The 20,180-nt window shown below is 36.5% G+C and overlaps 1 protein-coding gene across 1 annotated transcript; it reads right to left on the bottom strand.

Annotated features, from left to right (window-relative positions):
• Positions 1-2,667: 2,667 nt before the first annotated feature.
• On the bottom strand, positions 2,668-18,838 carry LOC104518988 (tropomodulin-3). Its single transcript, XM_010164682.2, has 9 exons — positions 18,651-18,838; positions 17,113-17,269; positions 10,440-10,562; positions 9,728-9,817; positions 9,072-9,202; positions 7,801-7,908; positions 6,193-6,336; positions 5,697-5,841; positions 2,668-3,070 (listed from the first exon to the last, which is right to left on the bottom strand). Exons 1-9 carry the CDS (start codon positions 18,774-18,776, stop codon positions 3,039-3,041), a joined length of 1,056 nt encoding a protein of 351 aa, XP_010162984.1. The 5' UTR covers positions 18,777-18,838; the 3' UTR covers positions 2,668-3,038.
• Between the last annotated feature and the right edge of the window lie 1,342 nt (positions 18,839-20,180).

Genomic DNA, 20,180 nt, shown 5'->3' on the forward strand with positions numbered 1-20,180 from the left:
GCATATAGTGCTGACATGCTAAAACACTCAATTCATGTTTCCTCAATGGAAATTTAAATTGAACACTTGCTCGTTTGTAGCTTACAAACAGTATTACTCAAGCCGTAGAGAGAATGAGGCTATTTCTTTAAAATACAACAGTAAATAGATAATGGCTTTGGAATATAGGCTATGTTTCCCTGCTTAGCTTGGAACCAACAGAATCATCGTATGTGGCCACTTCTACAATAACTCTGAAAATAACCAAGAAGAAAAAAGTATCACCTCTTTTAGAAAAAAGACCTTGTGTTTACAGTAGCTGGTTATCAAAGTAATACCACTTTTGCACTCAAAAACCAATGAAGTCATACACAAGATCTCACTACGCTTGATAGCACGACATCAGAATGTTCACCTTGCTTGTTGAGACTGTTTATGATTCCTGGCTACAAACTGAATTCCTTCATTTATTCCAAAAAGCGTACACACTGCAGGCACACTTTAAAAGCGCTTGTGGTGACTGTCCTGTGCACTGTGCCAGATGTCTTGCAACAATTTGGAGGGCCAAACTCTTCTGGTGGAAAAAAACCCCCTATTTCTCTATGCCCAGCCTGTCAGATTTCTGTCCTGAAAGTACCAACAAGCAGTCAAATCCTTAGCTGCTGTCTACAGAGTTAAACCACTTCTGTGATCTGTGGCAGACACCTGCGAGTTGTAGCTTAAAAACCCCTGCCTTTGATTGGAATAGAAATCATTAAGCAGATAAAATTGATTTAATAGAGTAAGAAAGGGATTTGGGCTACCATTTCCATAATCCAGCCTTTCAATTTTCTCCGTCATCTTCAAGTAGGAGATAACTGCCTAATCTTTTTAGATAATGATAAAATAAATTGTCATAGAATCACAATACGTGAACAGATTCTATGAACATGCAGCCCTTCAACAAATGAAGGAAGACATTACAGCCTGTTTTTTGACACAAAATGATTATGATAAAAAGTAAAGTACAGCTTTAGGCAACAGCACATGACATGCTTTGGCCATGTTTATACAGTACTGTCTGTAAAAAGACACTTAACTTGTGATTTTATGCATACTATAGAAGAACTTAAATTTCAAAAATCTAAGAACTTGAAAAATTACAAAAGGCAAAACCAAAGGAAGCCCTTTTTGTTACTAGTCAGATCACTTCTAGTTGTTTCAAAGTTATAGTATGTATGGTCTTTGGTTTTAACAGAATTAATTCCGACTTGCTTTTCAGAGGACACATTTATTTGTAATTATAATAAAAGGCCAATTTTGAAATAGGGGAAAAAAAAATGTTCTTCCACAAGTATAAACCAGTTATATACATCCTCACTGAAGGCACTATAGTTTAAAATTCTCTGTACAGTTGCAGTAAAGTTCAAAGTCATCTCCGGAATAAAGTCTGTCTTTAAAGATCCAAAACAACATTTGCAGCAAATTACAACATGGGCACAGTGTCAGAGTTGCTCTGTTAAATTTTTATAGTATTTACAGCCTGATGCAAAAATCTCAGTCCAATATGTTTTCTATACATAAAATGCTCACAATATTATTATGATCCTTTGATGAAAACAGTTGTCAGTTGAATTCTCTGTTGCTATAACTATAGCCAAGCAGTCCTTCAGAACATTTCTGTGAGTTTATGATTTCATTATAACATTGAGCAAACTACTACAGTACAGTCCAAACAGACCTACACCAAAAAGCCTCTAGATTTTCATATTATTTCAAAGTCTAATGTGATTATGTACAGAAGCTGAAGTGATTCTTGTTGCCTTATTAGTTTGCTTAGATAGAGAACTTTAAATACTTTAATAATTACTATGCCATACAGATTTGACACTGCATATTCGTTAATTTTTGCATTTCTTATGTAGTGGTAGTGTTTCAACATCAAGACATAAGTAGAATAGAAAAATCCTTTCTTAAAAGTGTTACGTCATTGCTTTATTAAAAAATTATAGATTTATAAGAAGCACCAATAGCTTAATGCAACAGAGCTTGGGGGGGTGGGGAAAAAAAAAGGATTTTTCCATTTGCCATCAACTTTGGACAGTAGTTTTACAGTTAAGGCTGCTTTTCCTGTACAGAATTATGCAGAATTTAACAAATGCACATCCACTACCTTCTAGAGAAATTGATACTTATGAATGTAGATAAGGATTTTTAAACATTAAGAATACAAACTAAATAATGCTGATGAACACATGAAATAGGCCTAAAAATATATCCAGTTTAGATACAGAGCAAGCCACAGTTATGGGACCTTTTGAAGAAGACTTTAAGGATTTGGTTGTAATAGAAAAACTGTCACTTTGCAAGGCTTTGACTTTTTTTTTTTTTTTTGCAAGGCTTCCACTTTTTTATTAGTCCTTCAAATCTCTTGGGAGAAGTCCTTAGCCAATTTAGTTTTGTTTGGTTAAAGGGATGTCTTTAAATTTAATCACAGTCTTAAGAACTAGTAAAAAAATTTAAAAATAAAATTACAAATAAGATAGCTGTGAAAATTTATCTTCAGTGCATGAACAAGGCTGAGCAGATCCACACAATGAGTCCAAGTGATGTGTAAAGAATCCCTTATCACTAACGCATTGTTGTCAAGAATATACACACCCCTCTATGTAAATAAGCACCCCCAGATTTTCTAAAAAAAAAAAACATTTCAATTGGGTCATTATCAGCCCAGTGATATTGAATGTTGCATTCTTTGACTACAGACAATTATACCATTGATTTGCAATTACATTTTTAGTAGAAAGCACAGCCGAAAATACATTTGAAATACAAAAAAGTTCTTAAAAAAACCAATCAAAAACTATGGTACAGAGACTGGTGCAGTTACTGTGTCTCAACCTTAAAAACGTGATGCATACCAGCAGATTATTAATATAGTTTTGCTTTAAAAGGAATGTGATTTCCAGTCTTTTCCCTTCTAACCCAGGTAAATGTAGTCCAAGATTGCCAAAGCTCACGGTAATGAGTGTGCCTTGAGGGCCCTTGAAATCTCCACACAATTTTTACAACAAAATCTGCTAGTTGTCTCCTTCAACCCTTCTCTTGCGAACTGTAATGAGAGAGAAAAAAAGAAGTTTTAGTATTTGATCATTGTAAATACTTTCTGTATTTCTACAACATCAACGGTTACTTTGCCGCATGAAGTTTCACATGGTAGAACTTAAGGTAATTAACACTTAGTATTATCCATCATTTTAAGCTCATGCTTTAGCAGTGCTTATTGCGTTATTCATAAACTGCTTCAAATATTTGTGAGGAGAGACTTGTGAGAAACACCATTTTATGTCTGGCAAGCAGATTTAGCCAGTACTCTTCTTTTACATTGCAGTTTTCTAGTGGTAGAGAATTAAACTTATATGGCTTTAAAAGAAGCAGTACAAGAGTTTCACAGTATATCTAATATGATTTATACACTTTGAAAAAAAAAAAAAAAGTTACATTCAATAGCCTTCAACATTCCATATGTTAATAAAAAATATTCAATTGTCAGAAAATGCAAAAGCAACAAAAAGCGAATAAAATCACTAAAAGCTACATGCTGTTTAGACTTAAGAACAGGCAAGATTGACTGAATGACTGGAGTTTTGCTCAATATTTGTAGTATTTTAAACTGATATTTTCTTTTTCCTTTATCAAATTATGTTTTCCTTTTCTGTGCAGACATAACAAATGAGGCTAAGGGTCTTCAAAATAATATAGGGCATCTCCATTTTGTTTAAAGAAGTGGAACAAGCACATCTGTATAAGAAGAAAGTGATTCTGTTCTCAAATCCACTCACTGGAAATGATGTCATTTTACAGATATTCGCAATTGATCTTCTTTACCTTCAGATCAAAAGAACACACATATACATAACAATTATGTTTTGTTTCCTCTCGCTCTTCCTGTCTCAAGAAATCATAGAATCCTGGAAAGGCTTGGGTTGGAAGGCACCTGTAAAGGTCATCTAGTCCAACCCCACTGCAGCGAGCAGGGACATCTTCAACCAGATCAGGTTGCTCAGAGCCCCATCCAACCTGACCCTGAATAAATGATTCCAGGGATGGGGCTTCTACCACCTCTCTGGGCAACTGTCTAAAGAAACAATCAGAATAAAATCACACTAGAATTTTACTCTTTACAAAGCAAATGTATTGCTCACTTTGAGAGTGACCCACAGACTTCTCTCCATTTGAATCCAAATCGTTTTCATCAGTGACAGAAGTTACACATAGCTGCTTTCATCAAGCCACAAGAACTGATGGAAGAGTTTCCAACCTTAGACTTCTCCAATCATGCAGTTAAAAGCAACATGTACACAGTTTCAGACAAAGAAAAGGGAAGTAGTACAACATTGTAAACAAGGGAGAAAGAAGATATAGACTAATTTTTTAGAAGAAACGTACAAAGACAGAAATAAGACTTTGAACATCTCAGTTTTCAGTGCTCAATACCCAACTGGGTATTCAGAGTAACCTGTCTCTGTAGCTTCAGGGCTGGAGGGATGAAAAGGTATTTGCAGAAACGTTTACTTGCATACTCCAGACTAAGAAAGCAAAGAAAAAAAGGCAAGATATCAATAGAAACATAGATTTCCAACAGTCAGGCGCTATAATCAGAAGTAGTGAAAAGAGAAACCTTAAAAGTAGAGAGACACCTGAAGCATTATGACAAAAAAAAAATTGCTTTAGAATCTATTTTGAGAAACAGTTATGCAGTGTCTGAGTGCCTTTCTTCTCTCTCTGTGCTCTATTTTGTTATTCCTCCTCCATCTCTGTCAGAGCTGTTCTCCTCCACTTTAAACTTTACTCAGAGGGGAAGCAGATCTTTAAACCAAATTCCTATTTCCTATGTCATTTCTTCTAATGTATTCCTGAACGTTTATTACTACTAAACTACCTGGTCCATTCATGCTGATGAGATGTGTAATCCTTACCACAAAGCAGCTAAAGCCAAAAAGTTTAATTAAATGGAGTTTTTAAATGTAATTGTACTTAATAGATGGACCATGTTATCTTCTTGTAGTTGAGAGCTTCAAGTATTTGACATTACTATACAAACTATTTCCACTCACATACTGTATTATTAACCAATTTTCTGCTGGTCCATTTAGTTAGGATTCTAACAGATGAGCTCCAACAAAACCTACTGTAGCAAATAAAGATACCACTGCTACCAGCTACCTTTGAAAGGCAGGTAAGGTACCTGTGCCTCAATGGAACCATAAGGGAAGAGATTACATAGTCCCAGCCTCTGCACATGACAGTAGACTCAGTTTCGTTGTTTAAGCAATCCAAATCAGACTGGGTATATTGGCATTGAAGAAGGCATCCTGCATTCTTAAATTCAAGTACTGCTTTTAAAGAAACAGTGCATCTGATCTGAATAAAACCAAACAATCAAAATAATTATTTACCTCCTTTTGCCACCACTCATGTGGAATTTGAATGTTCTTGTTCTAGACTATGCAAAAAAACCCTCAACTCATACACCTGAACACCCTGCGACAAAATAAAAGGAGAACATCAAGCAGCAACAAGAGTAGAAGTAAAGCACAGGAGAAATCTGAAACTGATCTACTCATATTTTGCTGTCCTAGTTACGTCAACAGAAAAGCAGAAAACTCACACACCTTGAAAACCTGTGCCACACACACACATTCATTTAATAGTCACTCTCTACTGACAGGTCTTACCCAAATCATTATTTTTTGTGATAGCTGCAGCTGCCCTGGCTCGAGGTCCCTGTTGTGTGAAATGGTATCCAAATTTGAGGATCTTGGTGTTTTCTTCAAGCATCTTGGCAATTTCTACTTCTGCAACTGTGCCCAGCTGCTGCCTCTGTTAAAATAAAAGGTACACAAAGACAACAGAGCTTATGTGTATTCACCCTAAAAGAGATCAGAATTCTTTCACCTTATTAGTCAGTAAACAATTAGCTTCATTTTCATTAATCTAAAAGGCAAGAGGTCATAAACTATGTTTGTGCACTTTAAAGCACAAGCAAGCACAGAATTGACCAGGAATGAACTTCAACTGGATGCTTCTGAGAATCTTAAGGACAATAATTCACAGGGTTAAGATATTTAAAAGCAACTTATTTTGGAAAGTTTATCACAAGCTGCCTTCTAAAACTATTCACTCAACTAGGACAGACTGATTTTAATTATGACATTACTACACCTCACTTACCTGATTATCAATTTTGATCTCTGTCAATGTTTCATTGTCTTTCAGTGCATCAACCAGTGCCAAAATTCCAACTCCAGTGATGAAGTTCGATTCTATGTTTAAACTTTTTAATTTCGTGTTTACTCTCAGCATATCTGCAAGAGCCTTTGAATGCAAGAAAGTATCATTAAGCTTTTAAATTTTGCTACAGTACACAGTGATAACCATTTCCACTAACTAGTTCAATAGGAGGAACAAGTTCACAGATGCATGGTGTAACTTTGCAAGTTTTCACTTATTATTTGAGACTGAAGTAACTCTTCAACCAGGCATTATCTACATTCCCTTTTTTAACAGTATTTAGTCAATAAAAGCCTTGTCTTTCTCTTGTTACAAACTAAAAAGCTACACAGAATATAAATTGTCTGAAATTAGCATTTTGGACCAATTCCATTTTGTAAGCCTTCACAGCATACAATGAGTAATACAAGCTGCTAAGTAAAGGCCAAAGAAAGGACATTAGTCAACTGAAAAGAGAATTAGATATGGTTAATTTGTAAAGAGGAGATCTGACTTTCAAAATGCTCATGTCTACAGATTTAGTAGGAAAACGCAAAATTCAAAACTCTAAGCATGGTACCAGCACGTAGCTAAAAGCACTCTTATGGAAATCGCATATACCTGATCTTATTTCTGAGAAAATAAGTAAACAAAAATAGGTAACTGCTGAGGTTTACTGTCATAAAAATCCCAACCTTTAATTTTTTTTGCATCAAGTCACAATGCAAGAACCCCAACAATACCACACCTGAGAAAACAAGCCTTTATAGATTTTTATTACAAATGTTTCACTTCTACTGAAAAAAAAAGAGAACTTTTTAATTGACCCAAAACAAAGCTTTCAAATGTTCATTTGTTCATTTAATGAAGTCTTTCAAACTAGTTTTATTTCTAATCTAAAATTAAAACAAATATAAAAGGCTTGTCCTGGCAAAACAGTTAGTGCTGTTTTCTTACCTCTTTATTTGCAAATAAGTAAGATACTGCTTTTGATCCAACACAGGAAAAACATGACAAGATGATAAATACTTAAGTTTCAATTGTGTCAAACTACATACACCTTGACTAATATTATGCTTTATATTTCAGTACTTTAAGCTAATCTTTGGTAGCAGGAAGATCAGAGAAACAAATATTTTACAACTTTTTTCAACTAAAATTCTAGTTAATTGAAAAAGTTTGAGCTTTTTCAGTCCTCAAATGTGCTTCTTTCAAAATTAATTTTTAATATACTATTGGCTGGTGGAATGAACATCAGGAACTAAACAATTAGGAAAGAAAGAAAAACAGGAAGGAGGTTAGCAAAATGAAAAATCAGGGGGAAAGGACTGGAAAAAAAGAATTCTCATCTCATACATCTGATGCATTGCTGCATATTAGTCAGCTAGGAATCATTTACCAGCTCTGATAGAACAAAGATTTGTTAAAGAAAACGTACTTTACAGTTTAATGGAATTAATAATTTTCATGCCTAAATATTTAAACAGGATTCAGTTCAACCCCTTACCATTGGGTTTCCACCCTAACTTCCCTTGCACCCCACTTAAGCACGTTAGCAAGAGTACTTACAACAGCAACAGGATCATTGCTTCGGGTGGCTGCAAGGCTAAAATTCTTCACATGCGTGTTGGTTTCTAAGGCTTTTGCAAATTCTTTCAGCGTTGGAATTGGTATGTTCTTGAATTAAAAATAGCATTTCACTCTCTTGAGATCCACAAGTTTATCCCCTCCCCCCAACTTCTTCCATTATCTTATTCTCTTTACAGCAAAATGTACTATAGTGGTAACTATCACTGGTCTCCAGCAGTCTCACAGTAAAAGCCTACATAGGTAGCAAAGCTATGTGTCAGATGTAATGGCTATGAGAATCACCAGTTCTATAAAGCAAAGTAATCTTTACTACATTGCCACAATAGAAGTGTTAAAAAAAATATTTAGCTGCCTTGAGGAGCAAAATTTATATGAACTGAACATTGTGCTCACTATCAACATCAAATTAACCTCTCAAAAATATAAAAAGATTTAGAGTTTTAGACTGATGAAACTATTAGCATTTCATTCTCTGCGTTCTATTAAGAATAATTCCAGAATTTGCCAATCTATAGTTTGATAATTTCTACAGCACTGTAGCAATCGAGCTCAAAAGGAGTAATTTTAGATAATTAACTAGGGTAGAAAATTTCTCAGTTTATTTTATCAGAAATTTTGTTCTGTTGCCTTTTTAGGCATTTATTTTGGCATTTATTTTCTTCCTTTAGTAAGGGCAACAAATAGCTTAGGCTGCTAGTGAGGCTGCAGCTAGCAGCCTGTCACTGCTGTCTGCATTGTAAGTCAGGAGTGCCGTGGTTCTGTTTTCTTTCATGGAAGTATACAAAAGCTTTGGTCATGTTTAAAAACAAAACTGTTACACTTATAAGCAGAAGTTGCCCTAATTACTGACAGCTCTTTTGTACAAGAATCAGAAGGATGTCAGGTACTAATATCACTTTGTTTGCAATAGCAGTAACTGAGAGCACGTTGCTTCAAGGAGAAAGGATTCAAAGAACTAGTTAATTCCACAATGGTGAAGTAGAATTGTCGCCAACTTGGCAGCAACAGACATCTGGGCTGGCAGTAAGAAAATCTTAAGACTTTCAAAATACACATTTGGAAAAAAAAACCCCAAGATGTCGTACTGGTTTAGCTCCAGGTTTATGATATTACACACACTGCAACATTTAGCAAAAAGGCTGCTGTACTTAAAATAAGCCTATCATGATCTCTATTACAGAGTTTTACAGATTAAAGTTGTTTTCTACTTAGAAAAAACAGCATATTTACTGCAGACTTCAGGTAATTACCTTAATGTTATTTAGATTAACTTCAACAAGACGAGAATCATTATCTTTAATCCTTTGCAGTGTCTCCTCCACATTTGTGGGATTTGGCGGTTCATCAAAAACAGGCACCATTTTTTCACCTTTTACAATATCTGAAAAGGCATTTAATTGCAATCAAACAGGTCACATACATTCACTGTAAATGATACATATAGTAAATATTTACTATATTTAAAGATCATTTCATTAGTCTTTACACCTCTCCCCTACCCAAAAAGCACACTATCCTCTCCTGACCATGTTTTCGTAAAGTTCAATTTCTTTTCCAAAGGTCCTCACAGCCTTTCTGCTTTTCTTGCAACCAGCTTTTTTCAGAAAGCACGTAGGAGCTGAATTACAAACACAAACATGAAGCCTAAAAAACAACACACACACATGCACGTTTATGCCTACTTTTATCCCCAAAAAGTGACTTAACTGCAGAATAGAGTTTAGTGTACGTATATTTTAATTCCAGTCTTGCCAGAACTCAACTAGCAATGTTATAGACATGCACATTGCCAACTCAAGACTGAATGGTCTATAAAGAACGCTCGTGCAACAGAAAATAGTGAATGCTATAGTAACTGTGTGCAGTACAAAGAACTCATTTATCTACCACTTGCGTACACACTTACTTGAGAAGCTGTCTTTGTCAACCCCGTTACTGCTTCCTACGACATCACAGAACTGATTGTTTGTTATCAAGTTGGACATTCCCAGGATAGCTGTAAAAGGAAAAAAAAGAAAAAGTAAAAAACCAATTTTACTGTTCCTGACTAATTCAGCTCAGATGCAGAGTTCCTTTAAATAATAGCAACTGATATTTGTAAACCACCCAGGTATCAGTACCATAAGCCACTCAATCTCTTAATAATTTAAAGAAAAGCAGAAAAAAATTAAATTAATTATAGACTTTTCAGTTGGCTTTCACATCTTAGAAAAATTTGACCTCACCAGGTTCAAGCATCAAAGTCAAAGGTGCAGTTCAGTCACAAAATTCTTGACTGAAGCTTTCGGAATATAGACACAGAGCAACGTATTCTTACACGCAAGAAAAAGCAGTAGCGTACACAACAGAAAGCAACCAGTCTGAGGAATGAACTTTAAAAGTTTTGAGTTTGAAAATCAGATGCCTTTTGCAGGCCAAAATAATCTACCTTCCTATAAATTAACAAATCAACAAAGTTGATACACTACAAGCAAACTGGCATATAACATGATCTAGTTTGTATCACAACTACAACTTCCTGTAGTCACATTTCAGGTAACAAATACACTACCAAATTAATTATAGATCTTTCTTATCTAAATAGGCACCAGCCCATTCATATTTCAAAAAACACTAACCTGCAAGGTCACCTAATTCTGTGTCTGTGGCACTGGTCAAGGCTTCCTCCAGTTCTGGATCAAGAGAGAATTTCTCTTCTGTGTAAGACTGTACAGGCTTTTGCTTGGGGATAAATATTTTCCCTGGAGTAAAGAAAATTAAAAGTCTGATGTTACTTTTTATTATACAGCTACTTATTTTTAAAGTAGTGTTTTAGGTTCAGGACAAATTAACATGGTAAATAAAAGCTCCAGTACCATATGAGAGAACAAAACTGATACATTTGATAGAAGTAATTAACAAATACAAAACTGCAGGTCTAATCTTAACAGTTAATCAGAGTTCTTCAAACTTTCCAAGCTGCCTGAGCTATCAGAGCAGTGAGCTGTGGGAAAGGGGTGTCAACTTCATTTAGTTATTTCCTGGAGTAGGAAGTAGTGTTGATGATCTTCCTATGACATCTCAGTGCTAATTCAGGAACCCACCCTTTTCCATATTCATAGCTAAAAAACATTTCCACGCATGAATCATCCCAGCTCATCCCAATCACAGGATGAAAACCCACCATGCACCAGAATCAGACCAGCTGGGCAGAAGCCAGAAGCCTAAGATTTTTTCCCTCGCACTACATACAAGTGTATCTTGTTACATGTTTGGACTAAGACTAAGTTTAGCATTTTTAAATATCTTCCAGTGACAAGAAGCTTTATAGGGATGTTTCAGTTTTATTTCTGGGAAATTCCAACAAAGCAGGATTTTGGTTTCATCATTGCGGGAAGCAATGCCTGAAGTCAGCTCCTGGGTACCACAGCAGACACAGGCATAACAAAACCCACCCACCTTTTCTGTCTCTCCAAATTCCCATCCTAGATTACAATAGTTTGTGCTTCATTTTCTTTTGAAAGGAACTTAATGGATTACCACTAGCACAGATTATGAAGTGTTATCAGGTTTTTCTCTCACAACGCAGTCTGATGACCAAGCTCTGTTGCTAGCAACACAATATTTTTGTTCCTGGGTTGCTATCTCTTTGGAAAGTTGTGTAAATGGTCATTATCCATATTTAGAAGCAGAAAATAAATCTCCTTACATAACTGTACTGACTACAAACAGTAGCTGAAAGCAGCTGACATGCATTACCACCCATACCTCAGGTGTGATGGACAGTGCAAAAGAAACTACGTTTGTAGAGATTCAGGATTAAAAGAAAACCTTTGAATTGAAGGCTTGGGTAGTAAATGTTTAAGATTATTTTGATAGAATTGATACAGTACATTTCTACTCCCTTTTTCTTTTACCAGCATCACCTACTGGGGAGAGAATAACTTTAAACTTCAATTGTAATTTTCAGAAGAGATATGAGAAAGTTTGACAAGGTTTTCATTAACCCATGAAACACTGAACTGCATACATATGACCTAAAATCATCCATTAGCTATGCTTGTATTATTCTCCCTCAGTAACACAGACTAGCAAAAAAGTAAGGATTTCAGGATACAAGGCAGGACAAGAGAAACAAAGTGCAACTTGAGTACCTGAGCCTTCATTCATGTCATTCTACTTGCAGCATCAGTGCAGCAGGCAGTGAGTGGGAGAAGGAAACTGATCTCAATTAAAATCAACTTTGTAAAAATGTATTTCAACCTAGATCAGCCTCCTGTCTGCTTCATTACACAGTACTCACAAAGAACTACTTTTCCTGTTTTACTTTAAGTAATTCTTAAATTCATAGCTTGGGAACTTCTGGTTCTAAACATTTGCTTCCTAAGAGTAAGACTAAATTCATCCATACATGTCTGACTCTGAAGGTGACCTAAAGAGGGAGAGAAGCATATTCAGTTTTTATTAAAGAAAAAATGTTAAAAGCTGCTCCCATTGTTCATTGCAGCCAACTCCAGTCACATGAACTGGGTCAGGAGCCGTCCCCTTTATAAAACAGGTCACACCCTTGTGTATATAATCTCTCATTCATTGGCTCATCTTGTCCTAGCTCAGAGTTGAGAGGTTTACAACACACAAGCAGGTCCTCTGCTCCTCACTTCTAGTAACAAATTTATTTCAAAAAGGATAAGACCCCAGTATCTCTGGGGATAATGATCTAACTCAAGGCCTGCTGCCAAGACACTTTGGCAATTCCCTTCCCCCCTTTACTAATGCAAAAGACCAAAAGACCACATCCGTGCAGCCCACGAGATGAATAGCTTTCTCGACCCTCAAATGGAACATTTCCAAATAGCAGGGATTTGATCACATGAAGGAACACGACATCCTCCTTTTCAGCCAACAAGGATACTGCAAAGATTAAGTAATACAACACAAAGAGGCAAATTTCAGAGATTTTAATGTAATTTCTGTAATAATTATGTATTTAGGTCTTCTATGCCCTTAGCTAACATGTTAAATTATGCACATCCCAGGATTAATTCCCAGGCTTGATTTGCTACAGAGTGAACTTTCAGTTCGAAGTTCCACACAATCATATTGCTCAAAAGGCAGAAGTGTTGGAAGTTAGCCACAACTTGCAGATCAGAAGAAAGTCTAAAATCCACTTTGCAGTACTTGGTTTGCAGAAAAGGAATCAAGTGTCACCTGACAACAACTGAATACAAGCTTGTCTCATCAGTGACTTCATGAAGAACGAGCAATATCTGATTCCTTACATTCCTTAAAGTTTCATCAATCCAGAAATTGATATAATCCACAATTCATCAGTCACCAATTCTTACCATATGACAGACTTAGGTTCATCAATTCACTTGATGAATTTTAATTTCTTAAAATTCAACTTAGAAGTGACTTCCTCAAAGTCTTACTGCAGAACAGTACTGTTGTTCGTTATCTGATTACAGAGCACATAGCAATGAGTTAGGAAACTGTTTTACATTAAGGCTGGAGTACCACATGTTATTTTGTTCTAGTGGTTTTGTATGGAGAATGTCAATTTGACAAGTTGTTTCTTCAAAGCTCCTACAGGATACTAGCTTCGTTTTACAACATGTAACACACTTCCTTTAAAGACCAGTGATTGAAAAGCAAAGAGAGAACACAGCATCCCAAATCTTGCTGCAACAGAAGCAAAGGGTGATCAAGACCAACAACTGAGCAGGGCAGCACCAAAAGACCTCTAGTCAGGTGATTACAGTTTCACCCTAACAATATTTTCTGGGTGATAGAGCACAACAAAAAAAAATAGGCAACCTTAAAGCAGAAGTTACATGACATGCAAATCCACACGGAACAAACAAACCCCAAAAAGAGCTGGAGAAGTAGGCCACAATTAGGAGATGCAAAGGCTAGAAAAGCAAAACTTAGTTTCCATAATGTGCTAATGACTTGCACTATATAGCACAAAGTACATTACTGATGTCAGGTACATTTTTATCTCAGGTGCAATAATTCTCATCATTTCCGTTCCAAGAGAAGCGAGGAGCATTGGTCACACTGGGTCAGATGCCTGGAACGCACTCGAGAGTGACAGACTCCAGTGCTGAAGCCTCACTTTCCTGTTTAGGTGAGAGATCCTTCTCCTTGTAGTATGTCTTGTAAAATCTTTATGACATACTTACGTACACAGATCGAGACAAAGCTAGTTTTGTTGAAATTATTACCACATTGCTCTCATGAATCTCTTGAACAATGGTTTACTGAATGGTTCCACACTTAATTGGAACAGAATGTGACTTAAGTCATTAAATAGTGTTTAAAAACAAAGTGTGTTTTTAAGGATACATTTTGAAACAAAACCAGGCACTGGAAAAATGCAATAGAATATAATTTAGGGGTTGTTAAGCTTCGAATTTCTTTAGCATTGTTCATCTCACCACATTAGGACACTGTACATTATTTCTGATCTTCCACATTTCATAGCACACTGAAAAAAAAAAAGTTCCAAAGATAGGAGAAATTGCATTATCTCTCAGTGAAAGAGATGCAACATTGTTTTATTAACATTACCTCAAAATGAGGTACCTAAGACAACTGGAAAAGAGGATTTTCCTTTACACTGTAATAAGGAAACAAGGTTACCAGAATCAGTAGCAAGGCAGGATGTTTAAAATTAAACCAGGGTAAGGTTCTTTGATAAACCTGCAGGCCAAATAGCCACACATGACATCAGTTCTACTAAAAGAGTAAAAGAAGAGAAAAAGAAGGATAGATTTTCCCTTTCTTACTCCATTAAATGAATAATTAGACCAAATTAGAGCAATAAGACCAAGTAGGCACACAGAAATATTTTAGCAAAGCCTGACCCACCAAAATGGCACCAAGAAAATAGCTGCAACTTCAATCCATCCCTCTCTCCCCAAAATCTCTAGATCTGAAGGTTACAATTGTCAGTTTTCTTCTGAATTAACAGGATAATCAATCAAGATTTTCACCTACCCCTACTATTCCACAATTTGTTAGCATTTTTTCGTAACACATTTATCTAGCCAAAGAGAAAAATTATAAACCAGTTTAATTGTCTGGGTTTGGGTTTCTTTTATATTAAAGAAAATCACTTTAGGATAAGAGCTCTCTCTAAACAAAAACCATCTGACACAAGTATTAAGTTTTGCTCCACTTCCTTTCCAAGTTTTATATCTAGATAATGAATTCTTGATTTAAAAGATTAAGTTACGAAGGTTTGCCATTTTTGTGCAAAATGGCTACAAATATGGCAGCAAGTCAAAGCTGAACCGTAACATTTTCATGAGGTGAAATAAAAGCTTATCCCTCACCTACTACAAAATGAGCTTAGCCTTCTTGCCTCCTCCTGCTCATTTAACAGAGCAGGAATTTCCATACTGAACATTTTTTTCCACACTTTTAGTTTTAATGAAAGTAAGCTACATTTTATTTTTCATATTATTTTCTCTTCTTCTGTGGTACTAAAAGAAATGATAGAAAAAGTTATTAAAAAACATTTTTTTTTTAAGAGATACAGGAAATTTTACTAACTAAACTGGTATGATCTATTGCAACATCCAGACAGACTGCTATTTAGTAATACTTTATTACATAAAGGAAATGACATTTGATCTTTCTTAGCCAAGATCTGCATTACAGCTGGACCCTTCTGTTTTGCTACATGATTCTCACAGATTTTATCTACCCAAACAAATAGTTTTGCCGTGTGTGTGGATACATAAGTTGACTTTAAAGAACCACCTATCTGAATGACGCACTAGTACTCAGTAGAAAAAGAAGTCCTAACTAGAGCAAATCCTCCTTGCCCAGCCTCGCGTCCTGAAGGAGCCGTGTACAAGCTCGCCAGGCTGCAAGGGACTCCCCAAATGAGCTATGAGGCCCAAATATATCTGAACTCTATCATGTTAAACTGTTAGGCTGTCTCCAGCATATACTAGCAATATGTTGGGCAAGAAGCAGAACAGGGGAGGAAGCAGTGGCACACTACACAGCCAAACATGGGATCCACAGCTACCTGTCAGCAGCAGAGGTACCAACAGGGTAGCGCCGCTATAGGTACCTTTGGCTACATTGCATCATCCCTTAACTCAGTTACTCTTGCGGATTCAGTCAGCAAACTCCTCATCTCCTGTCAGCAAAGAAGTGTCACAGTTATCTCTCAACAAAAGTGGTGTTGAGAGATACTTCAAGGAAAAGAAAAAGATAAACCAACGTTGCCAAGTAACAGCTATCTGGTACAGGCAGAGAAAACCCAATACTTGAAGAGAGAAGCCTGTTCATCCTGGGCAGCTGGAATACAACTTATCAATCAATTTACTGAAGTAGATCTGCTCTGCTGCTGGGGAAGGTTCAGACAAGCTAGGATTCACAAGCAGTACACACACACTGTGGTGACAGCTAAAAGCCTCCTCCTATGCATACACACCAAGCACAGGACTAGGAGTTTCTGTCCCTGCCAATAGTGCTTAGTGATGCACAACAGATTTGGGAACTCTTGTTCTGTGAAGGGGGCGGGGGGGGAAATCTATTCTTATAATATTTAAGATGCACATTATTTTTTAATTTTCTCCTGAAAAGGTGAATGGTTCCCATCAACTCAATGAGAAGACTAGATCCAAAACAAAGAATTAAAATCCTAGGCTTTAATAATGTCCACTCATTGGGTCAATGTTTCCATGGTTTTTAGACCACAAATCACTGCCAGATTTCAAAGCTTCTTGTGATGTTAACTATGTAATTAGTTAAAAATAACTATGCAATCTTACTAAACCTCTCAGTAAGGATACTAGAAAGACATGACTGCGTACACCACTTGCCTGGCCTTGTCAGTCTACACCGTCTTTGAACATTATTGAGTAGCTACCATGACATTATTCTGCTGCTATTTTTTAAATCCAATGTAGTATTACAAATGTTACTGTCTGTACTCAGCACCACAGGGCGTAAGCCACAGGCACAATAACAGCATTTGTTATTACTGACGCAAATCAAGGGCAGCTCTTGCTTTGAGGATACCATCCCCATCAGAACTTTGCAATATTTGATAAAATCTTTCAGTCTTATTTCCTTCCTGTGCTACATGCAAACAGCACACCAGCCCCAGCGTCACAAAACACTTGAACAGGAAGCACCTCGCCTCTGCACAGTAGCACTCATTTGGAAACTCTGCAAGTTAAAAAGCGTTAACAGCTGCCAGTGCTTCAATAAACTTTGGTTCACGTAGTTCTGGCTAGTCCACTTCAGAGATGTCATAACCACCTACACCAGAAAGGGTGGTGTTACCTTTCTTTTCTCTTGTAAAAGGCACATAGTCTTCCCTGTCTTTGTGCTCAAGAGCCTGCTTCTCTAAATACGCAAGGAGTCGTTCTCTGTCAAAGGGACCCGAAGCCTTTTTCGCCGTCTGGTCTTTCTGCCGGAAGCCTGCAGGCAGCAGTGCATTCTGCAAAACAAAACGGAGCAAATGAGTACAGCTCAGAAAGTCTGAGGGAACACCTGTTTAGTTTAATTTCCCTCTTCCTTCTCCCTCTCCCCAAGGATCAAACCCAGCACATCATCATTTTTAGGCAATCTTTGATCCCTTGCCAATTTCCATTTTTTGGGGCAGGGGAAGACACAAGGTGATTTATTCTTTAGATACCAAGAATATATTTTAAAATAGAGCACACTGCACTCTGAATAGGACTGAAGCAACACTTCAAGTACAATAGTTCCCAACACTAGACCTGCTAGTTACTTTGCATTTCTTTCTAGAATGAAAACTGTTTAAATGAGTAGTAGTAAATAAAACTCAGCTATTTACAATTTGGACATTCAGGAAGAGACTGCTTCCTCCATCACTTACATCCATGTGTTTCTAAGTCTTTAAGACAACTACCCACGCTATTGTCTGGCATTTAACACAGCATATTTGTACTTCTGACCTGACTCAAGATGGGGTGGTTTTCTGCTATTATCAACATATTTCACTTAAAAAAAAAAAAAAAAAAAAAAAAGATATTGTTATATATTGTTATGGAAAGAACAGAACATATAGAAATTCAGACTGTCATAAAAGACAATGAATCACTTTTGCTAGTTCCCCTCTGTTAAAATGTCTATAAAGCCAAAGCCAATTAAAACATCAAGAATATCTTGCAGTGCAACACAATGGGTGATCATAATATTTATAAGTGATTCCTGAACATCAAGTTTAAACTTAATCCTGATACTATTAAAGCAAAAATAGAGACTCAGGAGGTGAAAAGACAAGTCTTGGGACTCTGACATTCCTTATTCAATACCCACACTGATATAATCATTCAGGAGCTGAGTAATTATTTGCTTCCTCTTTGCAAAGTCAGCACAAGAACAGGAATAGAAACATGCTACCAGATACAGGACCAGGAATCTTTAGAAGAGGTTAGCACCTTCCCTCTCCCATCAAACTCCATGGTAGAAGCAAAAAAATAAAAATGGATGCAAAAGGGCTGTTTATGAGACAACACTGGAAACAGGAAAGTTAAACAGGCCTTTCTAAATAAATTTTATTTTCAAGAACAGGACTAAGAGCAATTTTTATTTATAAATAAATCCCAGAAAGCTCTTCCTGACAATCCCTTCTTCCATTTTCCTCTACTGCAGTGGCATTCACGTTGCAAACAGGAAATAAACAGTTGAAACATTATATACACATATATATCTGTAAATAAGATCATTAGCAGACTAGGAAAAAACTTTATCCAAAAGCATATTGTACAAGTAAAACCAAAAGAATCTCAATTTATTTCAGAATAGTTTCTGAAAAGATTAAAAAAATAAAGCGCCTTTTGGCTAATACCTACCTCAGGGTCAAGATCATCCAAAACATTTTCCAGTTGTTTCAGTTCTTCTTCCGAAAGTTTGCCAAGAATTTCATCCTCATCAAGATCTTTGTACTTGTCCAAGTCCTTTCGAAATGGGAGTGTCATGACTTGGACAGTAGCAAGTTGCTCAAACACTTCAAAATCCAAGCCTTACTCTTAACTAGATCTATTAAAAAAAAGTTTTAAAAAGAAATAACCATAGTTAAGGTAGATATCCCAACTAAAAGTCATCTTCAACCTCCAAATACATCTCTGAAAGGAAAGCTTTTTCATCCAGTATTCATATCTATCTGTTATTCTACAACAAAGAGTGCTTGGATGCTGTCTACACCTTGCTTCTTCACTGACAAGAATCCCATCCTGCCATGTCCTTTTCCATCAGTAACTAAGCTATATATATTTTTTCAGATGAATGCCAGTACCCAGTTTTCTCGACAAGAACTCCAAGACCATAGTTTCCATGGAGTAGGGCAGGCTGTGGGGTAGGAGGGAGGAGATACCAACTATACCTAGTATTTATGTGTCCAAAATAACAACATTGGTTTTTACAGATACTGCAGTCAAAAGATGAGCTGAGATGCTTTACATTCATTGTTGCTGCTGCTGTTTGAGGGCAGTAAAGGAGAACTTCGCTACAAACAAACTAATTAGTTATTTCTGACTCATATCCCTGCGTATTACCTACAGAGGGAACAAAGGAAGTTTGCCTCTGAGTTAATTATAGCACTGCCATTGAAGTAACACTCTGTTCTGTCCAAGGAAAATTAAAATACCTTGATGAAAGGCTTAGGAAATACAACTCCTAATTAGCAACAATTCTGCTACCAGAAAAACAATTAAAAATACAGGAGAGACTGTATAACTGCTCACTACATATTGTACTTGGAGGAAATTGGGTTCCTTCAAAAGAGGTAGAGTCTATATAGTACTTCTCATGGACAAGGAGAGCACAGGGAATCTTTTCTCTAACAGTTACAATTTCTGAGGGTTTGGTTTGGAAAAAACAAATAGTTAATCACGACAGTGTTGAAACAGACAAGTAGGCTTCTCTCACTTCTCTGTAAGATTTTCTGGGATTCTCCTTTTGCTCAGCCAAATTCCTGCTTCAAGTTGAGCACACACACAAAAAGGGTAATGGAATGACTCCGTAAGTGAGCAAAAGTGCCTGTAACATATCTGGGGAGCAAAAACTATGTCTGAACGTTCAGGCTTATTAGCCTCCCTAATCCCTTTCTTAGCTCTATAGAATACTCAACACAGAAGACATACAGCAAGTGTTGTTTGTTCTCCAACAGTTCAGTTCAGATGGTCACACCACACATACTGACTGTGTTACTCCAAACCTACACTTACACTGTATTTCAAAAACTGATCAATTTAAAGTTTTGCCTCTTAACTAAAAGGAAAAGGAGTGTATACATACTATACCATGGAATCCTGCTTACATGATTCCTTCACCTCAGTTGTTTACATCAAGAAAGGTCTCCCTGGCTGTCACAGTTACATACA

The sequence above is a fragment of the Antrostomus carolinensis genome, unplaced genomic scaffold (assembly GCF_000700745.2).
Source record: "Antrostomus carolinensis isolate BGI_N321 unplaced genomic scaffold, ASM70074v2 scaffold35433, whole genome shotgun sequence".
Lineage (NCBI taxonomy): Eukaryota > Metazoa > Chordata > Aves > Caprimulgiformes > Caprimulgidae > Antrostomus > Antrostomus carolinensis.